This window comes from Styela clava, chromosome 6 (assembly GCF_964204865.1).
Source record: "Styela clava chromosome 6, kaStyClav1.hap1.2, whole genome shotgun sequence".
Taxonomy (NCBI): Eukaryota; Metazoa; Chordata; class Ascidiacea; order Stolidobranchia; family Styelidae; genus Styela; species Styela clava.
This window is the reverse complement of record NC_135255.1, coordinates 15,090,637-15,113,383: the sequence shown is the minus strand read 5'-3', so window position 1 is coordinate 15,113,383 and position 22,747 is coordinate 15,090,637. Positions and strand designations below refer to the sequence as shown.

The following is a 22,747-nucleotide window of genomic DNA, read 5'->3' as shown; positions in this document are numbered from 1 at the left end:
TTCTCAATTGTATATATTTTTTAATATTTTCAGTGACAGTTTAGTGACACAAAAGAGCCACAAACAAGGTGGCATTTGTAAGATGCTCATGGATTTTAATGTCACCATGAAAACTTATCAAACTACAGAAGCAGCCAACAATTCTTCAACAGATTTCAAAATACCCTTTTCAATACTGACGGGTTGCAAAGTGTTAAACGCATTCCTCATAACAGGGACTATTTATATATTTGCTTGTCTAGTGATTTACGGGGTAAAGAAACAAAAATGGAAGCAGAAACCAGGAGCATCCAACCTGAACCGCGGTGTCATATATACAACGTGCATATTAGCAGTTGTATTGCTTCTTCCAAGACTGATAGCCAATGCAATACTGATGAATCTTCCAATAATTCCAGGAGGTTTGGAGACATGTGAGCTCATTTTCGACATAACAAACGGGGCATTTTCGGTGTCTATTTACGCAGTATATTTCTTCTTATGGCTGCGCCAAAAGATTATATATAGCCAACCAAGTGTGAACGAAATGGCTGGAAAATTTGTGTCGCCTATTGGATGGATTGCAATGATTTTATTCACACCGATGTGCATCGGAATTAGTTGTGTGTACACGATACCGTACTCGTATACCTCGTTGCCTTACGGATGTGTCATCAACTCGGAAGCAAATTTCACAGACATTGAAAATTTCTTTGGAAACACGGGATCCTATTTTCTCGGAGGTCTTCTGATTGTAGCTCAGTTGACCCTCCTGGGCCTATTTATTTATCCATTGATGCTCAATGACTCGACAACCCGTAGACATAAAAATATATGTAATTCAGGAAGCAAAGACTCAAATACAGCTACAAGGCTTGATAAGAGACTGAAAAACTCCATTTTGACTTGTTTTCAAGTTATATTAGGTAGGAAAAACACTAACACTGTGCTAAGAACTATACACAGATCTATGATATGCTGTGCTATAACTGTTCTCTCAGATATTTGCACTATGGCGATAGTTTCCGTCATTCCTGGAGAGAATATTTTCATACCACGAATTCTTCCCACTACATTGTATGATATTAGCCTAATGATTAACGTTTTTTGCATAATCGCAACATTCCAAAACACCGGGGAAATTTTTAAAATTCCGTTCAAAAGGATGATTACAAGAATAAAAAAAAGGTCGGTAACAACTTCTGATGACAGCAATAATGCAATGTCGCAACCGATAGGTGAATCTGATAAATGATTCAGTGTCGGCTCAACTTAAATTCAGCAAAATTGTGTTTAATTCCCATTCAAAATTTATTTGCATTAATAATTTGCTTTATGTGACGAACGTAAGTATTTGGTGTATATCAGAATTAAACAGAACGAGCATGCTTTTGCATAAATGTATATGATGGTGGACTTATGACTTGATGATATTATAATATTTTAATTTATTTTTAACATTTTCATACGAGTGTATCATATAACTTCAAATTCACGGATTCTTGTTACTATGGTTTCTCACAAACAAAAAACAACTTGTAAACACTCTTGACACGCTTTTTATTAAAATTAGAACTGTTAAAATGTACCCGCGACTGGAAGTACTGCGAACCAGGAAAAGTTGGGAACCGTCTACTTTATACTCTTATAGGATCCTCCGGGTCTAGGATAACGGTTACCGTACATTTGAAACCACGTACATTTGAACCCATACATTTGCACCCGTATATCCGCGGGTTCAATCTATATGAGGGTGCTAAAATCCATGGGTTAGGGATAGTATGGGTTCAAATATTCGTAAAATTCAAAATTTCCATAGGTGCAACTGTCGTGGGTTCAAATGCACGTGGATTCAAATGTAATGGAACCTAGGATAACATACGTTTTTCTTTATTTGTTATATTTATCCCATACCATTTAGTGAATTCAAACACAAAATATGACATGTTTTGTTACCTATACGTATCTCCATGTACATTCACTTATACGTGTCTTTATGGAAAATGGGACGGGTCCCGTTCGGCATTTTCTACCTGGCAAATTTTTTGAAATATACCGTACAAGATAATCTTGTAGAGAAATATTCTGGCGATGATTATTGCTTATGATTCCAGGTAAGTTTTATCCATCGAAAGACTGCCATTTACGCGTCGTGACTCGCGATACAGTCTTCGTGTTTACGTCGGTCATAAGCACATTGCACTATTGGCGTTCAGGCGTCACAATTGAACTCTTTAATTACCGCCATTTTGTAGCCTATACTAGGTATTGCAAATTTTCGCCCATCTCGCCACAAAAACTTATTGAACAATATGTGCTCAATTAATTACTTACCCCGAAATTGTATTTTGTTGACTATCAAAGCAACACGTTTTGACTTTTTCTGTATTCAGCTTCGAGGTATTAATCGTATGTCACAAGTTTTTAGACATTCAGAATTGCAAGTTCATTTCAAATTTCAGGCGGACAGTTCCTGGGGAAGAAAAAAATAGTAACACTTGTTTTGAAAACACATCATACGATGCAGTTTTTTTCTCCTGGTTATTTTTCACTACAGTTTCCAACCCTCTATTCTGAGATTTCGGCTAATTGTTTTGTATTTTTTCGACTGGGCGCGTGCAATTTGGGTGGCCAATTCAAAATCTATTTTGGCTGAAAAAAACATTTAAACATATGCCATTAAAAAGATGACACATGATTTTACATTTTAACACAGTTTATCCCAGCTTTTTCGGAAACATAATACGAAAATCTCACAAAAATTGGAATACTTCATCAAATTGAAAAATTGCACATGATCCCAATTTATTGGATAACAAATCCTTGCGAAATCGCTATTGTTGTTTCATAGAGAACTTTATGTTTTCCTATCTATTGTTTCGGGAGTGCGCAAGTAAGTCAATTTTCGTTGGAACATTCATTGTATATTGTGGAAAAGTCTAAATACTTTGACGTCAGTGTTGATAATTTAGTGTTGAAAACACTTCGAATACAACAGCTAACACACTTCTTTATGGTGTACAAGTGCCAAAGGAAAAAGTGATTTGATCTGCTTTGGTGAAAGTGGCAAAAAACCAAGGTTCTATTATTCATTACGTTTTCGCAAATGTTGTATATGTCATATTTTATTACATGATGTTAGGGTAGCACATGGGTCAGGCAAACCTATCATAAACGGATATAGTGGGTATAGATCTAGACCAGGGGTGACAAACCCATTTGCTATCGCGGGCCATTTTATCAGTCACCGCTGAGTGAGCGGGCCGCACAACTTTTTAGTCATACTGTACTATTATACCTAATAATTTTCAAGGAAAAAACGAACAACTGCGTCCATACGGCTGAAGTTATTTGATGATATATTGCAGCGTAAAATAAAAATAGAACATTCAATGCATGTTTATCTTAGTGAGATTTTTGGAAACTTTTTTGCTTTACTAAGCGCTTCATATCAGGACGAATTGACGATTTGGAAACTCTCAACTGTATACTCTCGTCATTTCACTCGGCCGCTCGGTTCGGGTGTTCGAGATCCGAATTTCCGTTCGAATACAGCATCATTTTTTACTCGAATGTTTTGATCGACTATACCGAGGTATCACTGTACAATAAATTTATATTGTACCGTGTTTTCCCGAAAATAAGATCTAGCATGAAATAAAAAATGATTTTAATACAAGCACTGAAAATTTTAAAGAGATTGGTCCAGTAATCAAAGAGAAAAGCGACTTTTTAAAAACGTGTCAATAAATAAGAACGAGAATATCGGTCGGAGACCGAAGACTTATCGATCGAAACTGCGGTTTCGATTCATGACTCTATAGTGACACCGCGTGTCCCATCACTAATTAATTAATAACTCGCTAATTATACGACATAATTCATCCAAAATCAATAGGCTTCTGGTCCGAGATATGATGAATGCACATGCAATTTGGAGCAGATTCAACCTCGCCTTCGTGAGATATCGCGTGCATCTAACAGAAAGACAGACAAATACCTATCAGCACGATGAAGAACAGACAGAAGAAGAAGAGTACCAGCATAAATGCAAAACGATTGCTGTGTCCACTGACGTGTCCAATAAGCCCTCCTCTTAAAATAAGACCTAGTCAATAAAGTGGAATTTTTTTTGACCTAGTAGCAGAAAGCAGAAAATCTCTCCTACCCGTTTTGAATGATTGTAATCTATGTTTTGCATCTATTTTGAATAAAAACGTGTTATTTAACAGTAAATGGATATTGGTTTTCATATTTTGCATATTTGAAAATTTCGTAATTCTCTATTTTGTAATTTTGTCTTTGATAAATGAAAATAGAAGACACCCCCGAAAATACGCTCTAGTGGTATTTTTCGGAAGAAAATTGAAATAAGACCCAGTCTCATTTTCGGGGGAACACGGTAAATTGAAGTCTGATATTTTACGCAAATTCAAGGATTTTCCTAACGTTGTTATCTCGAAAATAATCTCGGGTGGTAGCGTTGTGACAAAGCGTAGAGAGTGTTGCAACAACCAGATCAAATTTGTATAATTAGTTACATCGCAAAAATACAAACGTTTTATGGCCGTAGATTGCCGTGATAAGTCGAAGAAATACCGCAGGTTACATTAACACAAACAATTAAATTATTAAGGCAAGACATTATAAATAGACTCGGATTAGTCGACAATTGAATACTTTGCGCAACTGCAGAATCCATACCCGACAACATAACATAACAGAAAAACATTATTCGTCGAAAATGGGGCTTTTTACCAGGGACCTGTCTATTTACGGCAGTCAGTTTCATAGAAATTTCATCCTATTTCTCCTAGTTAATAATGCTTCAGATAAGTATTACGAGATCTGTTTTAGGGTGAGGGCTATGAATGAAGATTGAGCTAAAAATTCAAATTCGCAAATCATTCCTAGCCCGATCCGCACCGCAACTTGATTATTACTAATTTGTTATTTCAGAACGTGATGTTTTTCTCAAATTTCACATTCTTGCATTAGTGGCGAGGGCTTTGTACAAAAGATCGCTAGCCTCCGGATACAGAAATTATAAACGAATCCATCCTGTGGTAATTAACCGATTTTTGAAATGTAGGCATTTTTTCAAGATCTTCCATTGTTAAAGGTATCGATGATCAGACAATTCAAGGTAATATGATTATTGGAAATACAAATAGCGCTCCCAGTAAGATAAGTAATACGGCGCTCCCGTTTTCGCTGTACAGTCCCTGAAGGTTTGACTTCAAGCCAAACATATACTCAATCGCCTGAAAGCTTCGCGGGCAGCATGAAATTTCTTGGTAGGCCGCACGCGGCCCGCGAGCCGCAGGTTCGTCACCTCTGATCTAGACTAGACTATAGAACGGTTGTACCGTGAGCAACGCATTATATGGATTACTTTTACTGGGCCATTGGACCTCAAATTGAAAATTCCGGTTACACCACAGCCTTATGTATTTGGGAGCTCGACAGAAAATCGGGATTAACCGAGCAAAATACCAGTAGAACTTCATTGACAGAAGTTTCTTCAATTTTTGGCTCGAGGAGTAATTTGATAAATTAGTCAGAATGCAGTGTGTATAATTGTAACGTGTATTCACTAGCAATTATTGTGGTCAATTCAATTTTCGGTGGTTTCAAAATGTTTAAAAGCAGCTTATGAAATCGCAAACGAATTGTTGGGATATTTTTTTCAAATAAAATGAAGAGGGTCAAGACTGTAGTTGGTGCTTTTATCGCTTACTGGCAACAACGTTACAAAAACGAGCGAATTTCGACGCCACTGACAAATGCACCAACTACTAAACGAGAATATTGGTCAGAGACCGAAGACTTATCGATCGAAAGTTAGGGGATCCCCCAAAACAGCGCTCTTGATCCATAGTGACACCTTGTGTCCCATCACTAATCAATTAATAACTCGCTAATTATACGACATAATTCATCCAAAATCAATAGGCTTCTGGTCCGACATATGATGAATGCACATGCAAAATCTGGAGCCGATTCAAATTTGCTTTCGTGAGATATCGCGTGCATCTAACAGACAGACAGACAAACAGACAAATACCTATCAACATACTTACCGATTAAAATCGATAAGTAATAATCGTACATAATGATATTATACAAAAAAACGAACAAAGTACCTAAATATTCTCTTTTTAAATATAGAAATATTCTTTTTTAAATAATGATGTCAAAAGTAATACATTCACCTGCAAAATCGCCAATAAGACCTATAATACTGAGAAATCTCGCTCGAGATCTTGTACTTGAGTGTTTGGTTGTATTACGTTTAGAGTATTTGGTAGTATTAAACTAATAATATAGAATTACTCGAATAAATTGTGAAACTCAAACAACTGTATTATGGATGTGAAAAGGAACACTCACATTCAAACATTAAAAATTTTGAAGACATCGCTTTCAATTTACTTCGGCTATAGTAAGCACTGATATAAACGATTTGTCTATTTCAGCAAGGTATATTTCGTGATTTTGGTTTGTTTGTGCCGGCCCTCTATATCCCAATATCGGTTCTGCTTATCACACTTGTACCAAATCTTGCGCCCTGGTTGACATCGATGTTTTTTTTTATTTCTCGAAGGACCGCGCGTTTTGCTCAACAAAATCGAAAGCTATTGTGCGATCATTGGTCGAGGAAAATTATAAGAATAAATTTGCAACCCAAATTTACCGTAAGTCGTTATGATTAATATCTTTCGTGTAGGGTAGGCTTTGATCATCCTTATCACAACCGTAAAATAAAAAGTCTACTGTAGGCTACTTTGTTACTGGCTCCGGTATACGTTTTTTTTTTCTGTTTGTTTTTTGCTATGGTGTGTATGTAATTTTTGCGTTAAATAAAACTTCTGAAATTTAGTCACTGCGTACAAATGCATGATTTCAGATATTCGCAACAGCTTTGTGCAATCCAAGCGTTTGATTCAGCGACGCGCAAATACTAACGTAAATCAGAACTGGTATATGTGGTATATGTTTGAGGCCCGCAATGAGTTTCGTCATGTGAAAGTGGCACTAAAAAGGTTGGACATGCCTGCTGTAGAGTAATGATCAATTCAATAGATCATATTGTAAAATTCTTTTAAGAATTGGAAATAATATTATCCGTTGATCAATGTTTACATTTGACGCCAAAGATCTTCGGTTTATCGCAATATCATTAAGGGATGGGGCAAAATAAACATTACTTTAATTAACAACATATATCTGTATATTACTGTACCAGTGTAAGTTTCAAATGATTGAAAATTGAATTTATTTCCATCCTTTCAAGGCATTCAAATTAAGGAATATACAGATATATATTGTAACTTTGTGTGTGCTGGTGGGCGGGCGCATTCTGTTTCTCGTGTTTTAAACTTTTTTAAAGGTTTTGCCCGCTCTCCAGAATTCTCCACTTTCAATTTGTGTGTATTATGGAGTTTTCAAAATAAACTATCCATCTATTTCCATTCGTCATGAAAAATATGAAGCTTTATACTCACCAGGCCCTAGAGCCTTATAAATCCGGCTCTACGAATTGGATGCTACGATCAAAGAAAATGCATCTTCTTCCTTGTCTGTCTGCCACTCGATACCGAGATTATCACAGCGTCCGTGAGTGTTTTTTCTATATCGTAATCCCAGCCCACAACGGCAATCACGTTGTTTTAACAGTCGATTGAGACGGCAACGAGAGCGACAGTTTCGCCATTCAAATTATCCACCAATCACATAAGCCAGAAAGATCACGTGACTTTGACGTTGTCAATCTGGCATCTCTCGCACGGTCCGCCATTATCTGCCATCACAGTGACGAAGATTGACAGTCGGTTTGTTGCTTTGCTTGTCCATCAAATTGTGTTGTGTTCGACTTTTGTAGCCATCGCGGAGGCGGCATTGCTTTACAAATGGCTGTAATATGTTTGGCACACGGTTTATTTGTAAGTTGATGCGTGAAAGCCGATATTGAGCGCGAATTATGAAGAGTTATACGAAAGCTTAGCCTGTTGATGAAACAGCGAAAGATAGGCGAGAGAAAATCACGGGCGCTCGAAAACCGTTATATCAGTACATTGAGCGTTAGCGGCCATTTTCATTAAACAAGTTAGTCTAGCATGCAATAAAGCGCACTACATGGATGAAACATAGCATAAACCAACTGTATAATCTTACAGCTGTACATACTGACATACACAGAGGATATATTCTATTGCTGTTTTGGCTTCAAACTTTTTAAAGATTGGTCATAATATGATAAAACACTACTTGTATGTATTAATATATCCCAGCAATGTTGCATAGAAGCAGGTCCCCAAAGGAATGTTCTATAATATATAATAAGTCCATAGATCAAATAAACATCTGCAATGGCATTGTGTGTATATTCACCAGGTGTGATTGTTTTTCTGCTTGTGTTCAATTGTTTGAATACAGACTCTGTGAATGACGTATATTAGTTGGAAACAATTGTTAGTTGGAAACAATTGTTAGTATTCTAATTGCTTGCATACTAAAGTGCTAAAAGATATAACATATTGTTTCAATGCATTGTTTGATATCCGAACGGCTGTCAAGAAAATAATACAGTATAGCAATAAAAAATCATTAGTTTTAATGTTGCAAATATGTCCAATTCATTGGTGATAAGGTAGCCACAGTATATAGAATGTGCAAAACATAAATCATTGTCAGATTGCACTCGTAAGGACATGCAATTACATTGTACAGCTTGAATTCAAAATGTAAAGGAAGTACCTCAGTTGTCATCTATAGACAGACAGGAAAGATATCACTGCATGTTATTCCCGCTCGTATTTAATCATTTCTTTAATGTGTGCATTTTCAATCATGATTGTTTTGCCAATCAGCATTCTAGCTAACTGGAATCTATTTTTATGGATTATAGACTAGTGGCAGGTTGGAATGTGATTATAGAATCATTCACAATTGGGATAAATATGAAATGTTTGAAATATAAATTTGTTGGTGTTTAGGATGAAGATAATATTATATTGAGCTGACCTGCATGGTTCAAAAATATTATAAAATGTATATATAATATAGAATAAACAATCCTTGTACTGGAATAAAATAGTTTGATTATATGGTACTAAGAAAAATCTTTGAAATAAAAAACTTCTACCTCTGCCTCCTCTGAAAATATGCTAATATGAAAAAATAATCAATTTGTAAAAATGAAGCTCTCTCAGTAATGTTGCATAGAGGTGCAGTTTATGTTAGATTCACTTACTGGAAAATATCTATATATTTGCAGTGCAATTTGAAAGGAATTTTTCTCTATTTAGATCAGACGATAGACAAATTCTGCCAGATTCACTAATAAAATAATAGATCTGGCAATTGGCTGTTACTTAGCTTTTGAAACATGCTTCTGTGCTTGTCATTGCAATGGTTCCTCCAACTTTCCAAAATCATTCATGTACTGGTAAATATTGCCATACTCAGGCAACCAGTCCGAAAGAATTGGGTTAAAAAATGATTGATCTGTCTGTCGTATTGACTTACCTCACGGCGTGTTAAATGTGGAAACCCATTGTGGAATATAAAATATAATAGTACTATACTAGTACTCAATATTGAAAGGGCTTGGTGTAAAAATGTTTTAAATATTCTATGTCTCATGTTCTTACCTTATACCACTGTATATACACTGTATAGCTTTTACATCATTGTGATGTAACACTGATCTCACCTCAACCCATGTCAATAGTCAAATCACCAAGTGGAATTCTTAATGATCTTATGCACAAATGACCAGAAAAATGAGCCAATATACATCTGACGAGAGGGCTCAGCATATCAAAGTAAGTAATATCATTTATTTTCATGTATTTTCCCAATGTCACTGGTTTTGCTCGTCTATTTCTGTCTATGCATTTTCAACTATATTAGCATCACAGGTCCAAGGTTGCTGTTTCTAAACCCATACCAGTCTCTACAAACAGGGGGTGATAAATTCGATAGAGCTTTCAGTCCTCCTAAAAAAGTAGCCCATTAGACCTTACAAATTAGTCGCTACTCCTGCAGAGCTTTTCCTCGTAGAGCAAACACTTGGAAAACTGATCTGTTTCCTACCTAGATTCACCCACCTGCCGGAATTGAATGCAAATTTTCAAAATTCAATAACTATCTTTGCCTATTGATTGTAAATTATGCAAGAAATGCTAGCTCCAAAATGTTGAATTTAGTAGCAAGTACCAAGATATATTGTTCATCTCTACTTCAGGAACATGGACAAAACTCTGATGCCCCTGTACAAGATTTAGAAGATGCAATACAGATTGAAAGAGACAAAAAATTAATCAAGAAGTAAGTAATCTTCTTGCAGATCAAAATCAGTTGACAGACATGATTGAAAAACAATATTTCTAGGAGATGTAATAAGTTTGTAGTTTTTTTTTGTAATTTTGTATGCTAATTGCTAAACAATTAGTTCACAAATCCCTTTTTCAATTTATACTCAACTTTACAAATTTGACCATCGTTTGCTAATGTATGAATTATGTTTCCAGTCATCCACTATTTGTTCTATTGGAAATGTTGTTTGAAAAGTGTGAACAAGCAACACAAGGGGACGAGGCTCCTACTTCTTCTGCATTTGATGAAGAATTGCAAGAATTTGTGAGACAACGACAATATGAAATGACTCCAATATTAACAAATGATTCAGAGATTGATAATTTGGTAAAATAAATTTATAATTTTTTAGAACATTGACATATTAGTTCAATGGCTCCTAACACAGGATCCAATGATTCATAAGTATGGAATCAAAATGAAACAACTTGCTTTTGTGGTCTAGCTTTCATAACAGAACTTAAGAAACCATCCTGTGGGATATTCATTTCAAAAAGTAAATTCCCAATCAATCAGGTTCAATGGAATGATTAGCACTGGTTGTTTGTGTATTTCTCATCTATCTCTCTCCACAATTTCAAATGTTGACTCCCAGCCTAAAAAATGTCAAAGTTTCAGACTCGACAGATTTAATAAAACCATAATTGCGCAATCTCGAGCAAAAATCATTAAATGAATTTGAACTATCGTTGCATCAAATGACTAGTATCTAACAGTTGGCAATTTGTCAAAAAAATTTTTGAGTAATGTGCATATATGCCTGAATGTGTTATTCCGTTGGTTTAAAATTCAGAATAAAAATATATGATACTTTGATATTTGTGATTATTTTCTTTATTAATTAACATTTCGTATTTTCAGATGATAAAAGCAATCCAAGTTTTGCGAATTCATTTATTGGAATTAGAAAAAGTGAATGAGCTCTGCAAAGATTTTTGTCATCGGTATGTGAGTTTATCCTAATAAGTAAATTCATTATTATTGCTGCAAAATATCATTTTTATTATTATACTAAAGGTATGAGGCGAATTAGTGTTTTTATATATTATACCAAAACTATACTGAAATGTAAATCTTCATTTGGCCATCTAATTTGAATATACAGAAATAAAGAGCATTGCTATATTTTACCTAACATTTGTTATCCATTCAGATATTATAAAACATATTATATGGTGGAAAAAATGTAAATGCATAGTTCTAGCACTGAGCTATTTCAATTTTGTGATAAAACAGCATCTAATTTGTCTACCATTATCGTAAAATCACCTATAATTCAGGTAATTTATATTCTCATTAGAAGGTAAATGATCCTTATAATTTGACTTTCAACTAATCGATTGACATTTTTCACTAATCCAACAACGTACTAAACTACCCACAAATCTGTAAACAGATATAATCGGCTCATTTGGTTTGTTTACGTAGAAATGTTGTTTTTCAGGTATATCACATGTTTAAAAGGTAAAATGCACAGCGAAAATCTTCTCAGATCAGACTCTGGAATTTTTGCAGATGCTCAAACATCGGTACATGGCCAAGTAAATATATTTATCTAATTTAAATAAATTGTCAATTATGCCATATTTGCATATGATTTGAAGAGAGCAATCATTTATTTGAAAGAGAGCTATCATTTATGATTACTATGGGTATTTCTGTGAATTAGACTGTATGTGTGTGGTCGCAAATTATCGAGTCCGCTCTCTGCATCTTATGTTTTTGATTCGTGAATTTTACCACCACATGTATTTTCTGTTATTTAGTAACCTATTTCAATCTTAGTTCATTTCTACACACTAATTTACCAACTGTTGCGCAATCAACGAGTTATTGCGCAATCAACGAGTTATTGCGCAATCAACGAGTTATTGCGCAATCAACGAGTAATTTCTTGTTATTTTGAGTATTTTCACATATTATGCATGATCATATTTACATTGAATATTGCTTTCAGCTCGCAAATACTCCAAATGCAAATGTCACTGTCAACTTACAAGGAGAAATAGTTTTGCAAGGTACGCTTTTTATTATTTTTATTTGAAGTGCAAAGTCTGTATTGATTTCATGGAATGAATTCGGTCAAGTCAGATTAGAATTTTTCTGAAATGTTACCTAATATGACTAATGTAATTTGGCAAAGCAGTGACAGAGATAGCAATAATGGATTTAACATTTTTTCTCCTTTCCTAATTAACAATTGATTTGCACAAGGCCCACTATCTTATCTATGTTTTGTCAATTTTTCATGTAGGTGGATACCAGTCAGGTGTATCGTCATCGTCTGATGGTCATTCAAATGAAAATATAGTCAACGGTTCTACACCTTTATCACAAGTAGGAGTTAATGCTCCGCCACCTGCTCCACAGGTACTTCACTAGTTTAGGAAAAACCTTTCCACTAGCAGAGAAGAATGATTACAATCGTTAGTCACCGTTTGTGGTTTCTCCTTGGTTTGTAGTCTGTTTGTTTTATTAGATTATGCTTCTAAGTTCTATCTGGACAATCTTATGTTTAAATTTGAATTCGGTGCATAAACCTTTGCTTGGCTCAAGTTTGTGATCGATACTTTTTAACTGCTGCTTTATTTTGTTTTAGGTGATTCCACCTCACATGTATCATCTTCCACATAATAATATTGAGGACGGTAACAATAGAAAATCGAAGCGAGGAGTCTTACCTAAACAAGCCACTGAAATATTGAGATCCTGGTTATTTTCACATATAGTAGTAAGTACTATGCATTTGAAGTGTTTGTTATTCCTAATCAAGCAGAAATCTATATTGTTTTGTGTGCCTGACTGCCTGTGTAATACCCTCTCACACTTGATCTAATTTATTCACATAATTTTTCAGCATCCTTACCCAACGGAAGATGAAAAGAGGACTCTTGCAGCTCAGACCAACTTAACATTATTACAAGTTAATAATTGGTGAGATAATTTAGTAGGTTTTTCAGAAGAATGACAATTGCCTATTGCTGTACACAAACCATGAGACCAATATTAATTTGGTCATTTTGAGATACATATTTGCATTGACTTACACTATCACTCTTTTATATTTTTTTCAACTTTATTGCTGAAGTTTTTGGCTATACAGTAATTGTTGACCCATGTCTGTCATTTGTATGAATGCTTATTAAGATTAACAATATGATACTGTTGTTTCAAGCTTCAACTTTGAAAATAGTCGATTGAAAATTTATAATGTTTAAGATAGTTTGCCACACTTTTTTCAACCTATATTAACGTCATGGATTTCATGATGGTAGGGCAATGTGTCGGAATATGGGCACCACTTCCGTAAAATACTTTCGAGATCCGAGCTCGAACCACATTGTATTATTGACCACATTTACAGGTTTATTAATGCTCGTCGGAGAATATTACAGCCAATGCTCGATGCAAGTAATCCAAATGCAAACGTAGCCAAATCCAAAAAGAACAAACAACAAACCACAAGGCCTGGAACAACAGAACGATTCTGGCCCCATACGAACAGTGACGAAGGGTCACCCCCTCTCGTTGAAGAGGGTGACCTGCACCCAGGAACAATGATAGCTTCTGCTTCTGTTACAATGGAAAGCAGCTGAAAAACAAATGCTCAAACCACAGTCTTATATTTATATAAATATATATATACGGTGCTGAGTTGAATATTACAATTATGTGTCTGTATTCTTCCTATCAACTCTCCAGCATTCTTGTTTGTTTTTCTGTTTTAGTCAGCGTTTGCCAAAGTAGGGCTGAAGAAACCACAATCACGTGCAACTCAATATATAAATTAATTAGCCATTGACTGTATAAAAAGAGCATATTGGAAGCATTCTTGTGTTTGATTGTCACTTGATTTATCCGTACTCAAAAGGATGTGAAAAATAGTTGAATACTTCTTTGTGCTATGGACATTACATTTCGTGAACCAAAATTTAAAAAAATTACGCTTTCCATTCGATTAAGTATTTTTTAAATTAGTTTTCCTGGCTGTGATTGATTATCCATCACATGTATGGAACATTATATAATTTTGGCACTATGGATTCCAATCAATAAGTATAGGAAGTGGCAAGATATATTGTAAGTTCATTCCATGAATAACATAATCTTATAGTAATGGATAATAGTATCCTTTTTAGCTTCTGTTATTATTCGGCATGCTTGAAAAAAATAGTCTCTGAATCACAATTATGTATGTTCCATATTATTACCAGTCTCAAGACTTAAAAAAGTTTATAAAGCTTCATTTGGATATAATTGACAGCCTCTTTATTTCTATGAATATTAAATTAACGTTTTTTTAAATATTGACCAATAGTTATACTTATTGATCCAACAATTTCCGACGTGTGACCGATGCCCTCTTGTTTTAACTTACCTCATGCTGGAGTGTTTTGTTTGTTGTTCTTTTCCACTTTATTGTAATGTTACTCTTTTATTATTATTATTTTTCAAAGTTCCTTATTCATAATTGGTACAATGCTATAATTTTATGTCTTCTTTACTCAGTTATTAGTGTCCTAATGTGGCAAATGAGGCCTTTATATATTTCTTTTTTTTGCTCTGGTCTGATGAATGGTGTTTTAAAAGTTGAATTTGCAATATAAAATGCAAATATCATCTGTGTTCCACTAATTAAGTTTCGCTGTTTGACGAAAACAGGAGTTAATGAATACCTCTCAAATGTTCACTACCTAATTATTGCTGTTTTGTCCATTGACAGGGATAAAAGCCGCCTTTTTGTTCCATTTCACACAATAAAACTTTTAAGAAAGTTATATACTTCAGATAGATAGAAATTTTTGACATAAAATTTGGAATTGAGTTCTAATTCACCAGACAATTTCTTGGCAGAAACATTTCATGCACCTTTGACATATGACTAATGTTCAAGTGAGCAGAGTTTTAATAGTTTCATAATAAACATTTTGTCGTTTTCATTTCTCGCCACAAGGGTGATAAACAATAGTTTTCTTTTGGTTTTTGATCAATGGTTTTTTCAGACTGTATTTTTTAAGTATGGTAACTCTATTCTGTTTCTATAAATATCACTCATTTCTGCTCAAGATTCCCGTACTCTTTCGTTTTCTTGTAAAGAAATTTTTGTTGGGTTTTAGAGATATTGGGTACTTCTAACCAGCATTTTTTTTTTATACTTTTCGTGTTTCATTTTATTTTTGCTTTGTATCTTCTAAGCCGCAATATGCTACCTGTCTGTATTCTATTTGCCACCAATTTTAAATGATACTACTGCAGTGTTTGGCCCGGTCTTTTTTTTTACTTTCTCCAAGTTCTCTTATTAAAGCCAAATCCCAAGCCATCAAATAAAATTACTGATAGAATGGTAAAAAAATAAAATTGTGAGTTACTGATGGAACTATTAATCATTAGCAATATGTAGGTTCAGTATTTGTCAGTCAATTCAACAGTTTACAAACACTTCAACACTATGAAGTTAAGTTAAACTCTTTCAGAAATAAACGTTTTGCGCTTGCAAAAAGAGCTTGGCCTTACATAAAAAAAAAAGATTGTTTGCTTCTGCATGGTAACATGAATTTTGTTGCTGTTTTCTCCTTCGTTATCTTTGGGGATTCCTAGCAAAAACTGGAGTTAGATATTTACTGTCTTTTCTAACTGTATAAATACTTTTACTTGAATATAATACGGTACCGAATGTTTTTTACTGTTTGCCCTTTTGCATTGCAATAAAGCACTTGGCAACCACCGGATCTTTTACTCTTGAAGTTCATAATTTTAAGGTAACAGTCATTGTTGTTTGTAAGGCGAGAGGGTGAAATATAGGTTGATTGTTGTTGGCGAGGCGAGAGATACTGAATTCGACTGGAATATAAGTTATTGCAGTTTGTATAAGCGATCTTTGTCAGAAAAGCTGGTCAGTTCCGATTAGTTTGTATTAGCGATCTCGATTCTTTTCATATTTAGGATGTTACAGGGCTGTTTTTCTAATTGGGCACTAGTGACAGAATTTATTATAATATGAGGAAAATAGTTAATTAAGATTTGGGCAAAAGTTCTAAATGAAAGAGCATGGACATTAAGATAAAAATTAGCACCGGTATAACACTGATACTACAAGCAATAATACAATAATAATATAACTTGAATATATAAAGAATACAGTAAACCTAGTCTTTTTTTTTTGTTCATCTATTCATCAAGGAGATGAATTTTCATTCGTTCACTGAATGTTGTAAGCGAGTATTCTTTGAGTTTAATATTCGACGGAATTTTTTTCCAAATTAGGATGCCTTCTGTTTTGAGCTATATTGGTGTTAATAAAATGAGCATCGAGGCTTGAAATAAGTCCTTTTTGTATCACTCCTTTGTGGCATGACTATGGATGGTTGAAACTCTAGTAAAAAAGTTATAAAATATTGGGGGTAGCATATGATTTTCAAAGCGATACATAGATTCTGGATATAACTACTGCAAGTCCTCCATTGTTCGAGCAAGCATGTCCGAATTTAATGGGAAATAAGAATAAACTTGACTTCGAGATTGCTGGACTTGGAAATCGTGTGATAATTTTTTTCTCTCCTAGAATAATTATGGAAACGTCTAAAAAATACCAGCGAAGGGCGCAAAAGAGCGTCGACACGTCTTCGGTGTCTGCGTTGTCACTTTCATCGCGCGATAAATTCCGGTTTTAAAGTCTATGTATGTTCGTTTACTTAAAAGTGTAATAGTATCTGCATAATAATTAAACGACATAACAGAGACGGGATACATGTTCAAGACCATACTGGCTAAGACACGGATGTGCGACATGCACCTCAAGTATTTTGATATTTAACTGTTTGAAGAGAAGGTCTGTGTTCAGGGAAATATGATAGGCTACCGGTACTTTCTAAGTGCAGAAAAATACATATTCAGATACGGTACCGGTACCTACTTGTTAATAGTACCATATTTTGCAATTTCTCTCTCATGCTAGACCAGGGAGCTCTGGAGGCAATTACTTCTGTACTTTCTTGAGTGGCCAGTTACAATACAGATACGGTACCGTAAACGCAGGTAACTTCGGATGGTTTATAACTTCGGATGAAATTTTCAATCGTTTATATCTCGACTAAATTACGTCATATTCTGCTTCTGGCAGTTTCTATAGAGAGTCCTTATATATCTTAATCTCTTATCATATTCAGTCGCCTAATAGGATTTATTTTTTGACACAAAAAATCACCTTTTTGCCAAAAATTGACACCTCGCTTTTGAGCGGCTAAAATAGCGACTTCTATCGACGCTAACTTCACTAAAAGACCGTCAATCGCTAGAGGGCATACACAATGTACAAGGAAAATTACAGTGATCACGAGATGTCGTACGAGATTCAAGTAAAATATATTATTTTGATTTAAAAATTTCGTCAAAATATCGACGTTACGGTGCTTACGCTGAACGTGACGTCAACAACGTGATTCAATTTCGCTTCATTTAAGGCCGACGTCACATTGCGTAGCTCGTGCGTAACTCGCTGCGACATTTGAACGCCAGACTATGTGGCGCCACGTGTAGTTAAATATAAAGTGAAAACTCCTACCTGATCCTCGTCACCAAATCCTACAAAAACTTAATTATAGCCCCGGTCATATGCTGTTTATTTATTGTGAATCCGATTAATGCACATTAAATTTGTGTGTTAACATTTCGGCATTCTTCGACCGTATAGATGTTGTTGATACGTAAGGCTGATGAACAGCCAGATACGCGTATCTATACTATCACAATGACAAGGTTTTACGATCGGCGATGATAATATATTAAGAGTAGAATGTTGCACAGGTGAGCATGAAACTCTGCACAGGTGCACACAGCAGGAGATTGGAGGTTTTTGGCGTTTTTATCCGTTTCATGTCTATCTGCCTGTGAATACATTATATCTGAATTATCAACACGGCCACAAGCTACACTGTTCCATATTGTTGTCCACTTCCATTTTTTTTACTTTTACTACCTACCGTAATTCATCATCCATTTTTCTTTTTTATTATTTTCATTCGTTTCATTTTTGTTTTGTATTAAAAATTGTTTTCCATTTTTACTTTTACGACTTATTTTATTCGTCCGTTTTTTATTTTCATTTGTCCCATGTTGTCTCATTTTTGTTTCGTATTGAAACGATCATAATAGCAAGATATAGCACTTTCATGAAATTAAGAATAGTCAAGAGATAAATGGTTTAGTTTTGCGAAACGTCAGGAATAGGGCTGGGCAAAATTATTACATGCGTTGTATTTTGAAGCATTTAGCGGTAATAATTATGGCGCGACACTGTCAAAATCGTCGAGTAAAGTGCTGAGTTCGCAAATTCCGCAGATAAAATTGTGAATTAGTCGGTAACGGTTTTAGCTATAATAACCGTTGGGGTATTGTTTTGTTCAAAAAAAAAGTTAAAACTTGAGGGAAATAGTTATAATTAGTGTCCGACCCGCTATCAGGACCAAAAGCCTTATGACAAGTATAAATGCATAACGGCCGATTTATTCAATCATTATTATAAATAAAAATTCAGTATTCGCACAATCGCGGGTGCAAAGCATAACAACATCAATCATCGTCTTAATAAATATCTCCATCTCGGCGACGATAATAATATCACCGTTCGCTTTAAACTCGAACGATTAATAGTATACAAACGGTGATAAGTAAGATCAAAGCCAACACGTAAGATTGAATCAGAACAAAATTAATTTGGGTTTTGAAATCAGTCCTTCTTGTCTTCAAGAGCTGTTGCCGATGTAAACACACGGGTACACCAGATATATAAAACTTTGATGTCCGCCGACCCGGAAGAATTAATAATCACAAAAACGGCCGTCATAGATGAACGTCAGTGTGCGACACGCAAAACGAATCACGGCGTCGTAAGTTCTACGCAGCGACGTTATCACGCGTCACTGATCACGCAGACATTTCTCTCTCACGACGAAGTGACGCAAAGCGAAAAGTGGCCATCCGAAGTTATAAACATTTGGAATACAGATCGGCAGGCAAATAAAGTCAATAATTTGAATGAAAAAAAGTATTGATTGATATGAAACCGAGTTTATCGCGAGGAGAAAGGCTTCAATGTATTATATTCCAAGTTTGGCTTCAATTGAACAATAAACGGCGGAGAAATTGTTCATAATATAGTGAAATCATCCGAAGTTACCTGCTTTTACGGTACCGGTACCCGTAATAGACTTGACGTACCTAGTTATTGGACAAAGTGGCACATTATATTTCTGTATTCCTGTATTCAGGTGCAGATAATACATGGGAATTAGGTACAGTCTATATTTTAGCCGATTATTGGTTATTTTTGAAATTTTCAACCCAAATTATATCCATAAAAAGTGACCAAAGTTACCCTAGCAGACATCTCTCAGCGGACATCTTTCTCGTTTTCGGAACGGTAAAATAGCGTTGCCAGAAAACGATTTAACATGGCACTTAAATGCCGCATCGGAAAAAAGGAAAGATAGTCGCAAAGTACTTGCCAGATTTACGGCGGAATTTTGCTATACTCGGAATTACAAAACACTTATTTGTAATTTCCGATGGCCTGGCAGATTTTTGAAGTTGATATAAAAAAAGAACTTATATTGAAGTCATCCTAATCCAAGTTTTATGAAAATTATATGTTGGAAACATATAATAATACATTGTCAAACATGGCCAAAAAGAAATTTCACATTAAAATTAATAAATGTCGGCATTTTAACCCCAAATTCTGTACTTTTCGATTAGGTGCCCCACTTTTAGATAAGACATCTCAAACAAACATATTGTGAAGTCATTTGGAACCAAGTTTGAGAAAATTTGTATGTCGGGAACATATAATAATATCTTGTCAAATATGGCCGAACCATGAATTTTACATCGAAATTAATAAATATCAGTATTTCAACCTAAAAGTTTGCACTTTTTGATTATGTGCCCCACTTTTAGATTAGATATTCCAAAAGAACATACTGTGAAGTTATTTGGAACCAAGTTTCAGAAAAATTGTATGTCGGGAACATATAATAAGATCTTGTTAAACATGGCCCAAACAGGAATTTTACATCAAAATTAGTAAATATCGGCATTCGACCCAAAAATTCTGTACTATTTGATTACGTGCCCCACTTTCAGATAAGATATTTCAAAAAATCATACTGTGAATTCATCTCGAACCAAATTCCAGAAAAATTGTACGTCGGGAACATATATTATTATCTTGTCAAACATGGCCCAAACAGGAATTTTACATCAAAATTAGTAAATATCGGCATTTTAACCAAAAATTCTGTACTATTCTCCGACCAACCGACAACTTGCTTTAAAATTTCACTTCCGGACTGGCGGTATTAGCTGGGTTAAGGGCATTAGTCGCAAAATATCAGGATATTGACTGAATGAGATATTTTCTCAATTTCAAACCTTTTTCAGTACAGCCCAGTTACAGAGTTAGGTATCCCATTCCAAGATTAACCCCCACATTAAAAGACATCTATTATAACAGTGAGTGCAAACCCCTTCTTTACGAGACAGACTGGGCTTACATATTGTGAAAAAGAAAAAAATTTATCATATCATTTTAGACTAGAGTGTTCAGCGAAAAAACTCATTTTTGGTAGGTTACTCAAATCTGAATCTGCCGTCATGCCAGACACTCTCGTTTCAGAGACAGACAGAGTGTTTGTTTCATTGTACCAAATGTTGACACATTTTGGAACACAACTGCCCTACTGTACCGTATTTGTTTTTCATTTAATGCTATGTACTGATGTGAAGTTGCATTGACTATTGAAAGGCTCGGCGGTGTGGCGCATCGTGCTAAGCGTTAGGAATACAGGAATGGTTATGTGCCAGAAGATTACTGGACTCCTGGGGCAGTAGGGTGGTTTATGTAACCACTGGTCGGTTACGGCTTCCTCCACCATCAAGTTCATGCTTCCGAATTCAAATAACTGGCTAACCAATCCCATACCCGACCTGAACTGGTAACAGAACAAGAGGCCTTGGTTCGCCGTATGATTAAGCCATCTTATCGCTTTCCTCTCCCTCGGGATAAATATGTAAATCTTATCCTAATTATTGTTTTTTGGTACTAGAATATTGAATCCTAGTTTTAAAGTTTTTCACCATTATAAATAAACTAAAAGACAAGATGAAGATTTTCGTTTTGATCATTGCATGCGTAGCGCTCGTGCAGGGTAACATCTGTGGGAGGCATACAGTAACAGAGGAAACTTATACAACAACTGAAAGGCGCCTGTCAGATGACACTGCCTTCATTGTGAAATTCAAGTTACAATGTAGCAGTGGAGCTCAAGGATTTCCACTGTTTGCAGAAGTTGGTGGAAAAATATATCCTGTTACCAAATCCCCAGAACAGAATATTTATCAGCTAAGTTGGGTTACAGAATCTAGTAATGCTGCAAGTGGAACCTACAAATTACGTCTCTTTGATGATGATGGAATGAATGTTCTCAGAAAAGCAATGAGAAATGAAGAAGATACTTCTGGTCTTTCGTCGCTATTTGATATTGAATTCAATCACCCTGGAAACACAAGAGATTTGTGGTTGACATCTGAAGTTGTTGGTATCTTCGTAGCTGTCCTTATCTACTATGCAGTTTGTCGTTTGCGGAGCGAAGTTATGGATTAATTTCACATATATTCACTGTAATTGTAGTGAATTTCAAAATTGCACATTTGAAAATGCAGTCAAAATTACACTTGAGATTTATTTTGCAGTAACTTTTAATTAAAAATCATCGAGTAATCTATCAAACAATGTTAAATTTATAGTTCATTACACTTCACTTTATCACGAACTGATTTCACATTATAATTTGTCTCTTTTCAATTGTAGTTTAGAAATTGCTTAGTTTTCTAATGAAGTTAATAGATTCATGCATTTATCTGTTTAGTTTGATGAAGTCTGGTTTTTTAAATTATAAGGGTGTCCCAAAATAAATGGAAAACATTATTTCGATTATCAATTTTGTGGTTGTCATTTATTTTTGGACACCAGATATCTGTCTATTCGTTGAAGCATCAAAGCTATAAAATATAAAGAATTCGACTCATTTTGTGAATTTGGAGTAAAATAAACAGTGTCTTCTAAAATGAAATTCGTGTTTTTTGGAAGAAATGTTTGTAATGTACTGTGTGAGCAATGTGCGTTTTCATTATGATATCAACTAATTTCTGAAGCATCTATGTTGTAGTTTTCTCATTTAAATGAATATTTCAAATTTATTGATGTTGCATTTTTTTCTTGGTCGTCACCTGATGGTATTTCTACAAATTTTTTTCGAAAATTTAAATAACAGTTAATTTAACTGCTTTATTTCAATGTGCTTTTTGTTCAGATTCTATCTTATGCTAG

General features: G+C 34.8%; 3 protein-coding genes across 4 annotated transcripts; all 3 read left to right on the top strand.

The window, feature by feature from the left end:
- The first annotated feature begins 82 nt into the window (after positions 1-82).
- On the top strand, positions 83-1,234 carry LOC144424239 (uncharacterized). The gene has a single exon (XM_078113353.1). It carries the CDS (start codon positions 83-85, stop codon positions 1,232-1,234), a length of 1,152 nt encoding a protein of 383 aa, XP_077969479.1.
- A 6,555-nt stretch (positions 1,235-7,789) lies between these two features.
- Positions 7,790-16,091, top strand: LOC120330968 (homeobox protein PKNOX2-like). 2 transcript variants are annotated; one of them, XM_039397965.2, is made up of 10 exons: positions 7,790-9,809; positions 10,232-10,314; positions 10,518-10,689; positions 11,224-11,306; positions 11,807-11,891; positions 12,320-12,380; positions 12,617-12,732; positions 12,962-13,093; positions 13,220-13,296; positions 13,727-16,091. In XM_039397965.2, the coding sequence occupies exons 1-10, from the start codon at positions 9,756-9,758 to the stop codon at positions 13,956-13,958; spliced, it is 1,095 nt and encodes a 364-aa protein (XP_039253899.1). In that variant the 5' UTR covers positions 7,790-9,755; the 3' UTR covers positions 13,959-16,091. The 2 variants fall into 2 exon arrangements, with proteins under 2 accessions (XP_039253899.1, XP_039253898.1); XM_039397964.2 differs by having other exon boundaries at positions 7,791-9,809; positions 11,807-11,903.
- Positions 16,092-21,434: 5,343 nt separating this feature from the next.
- On the top strand, positions 21,435-22,731 carry LOC120330828 (translocon-associated protein subunit delta-like). The gene has a single exon (XM_039397775.2). The coding sequence runs from the start codon at positions 21,521-21,523 to the stop codon at positions 22,019-22,021; it is 501 nt and encodes a 166-aa protein (XP_039253709.2). The 5' UTR covers positions 21,435-21,520; the 3' UTR covers positions 22,022-22,731.
- The last annotated feature ends 16 nt before the right edge of the window (positions 22,732-22,747 follow it).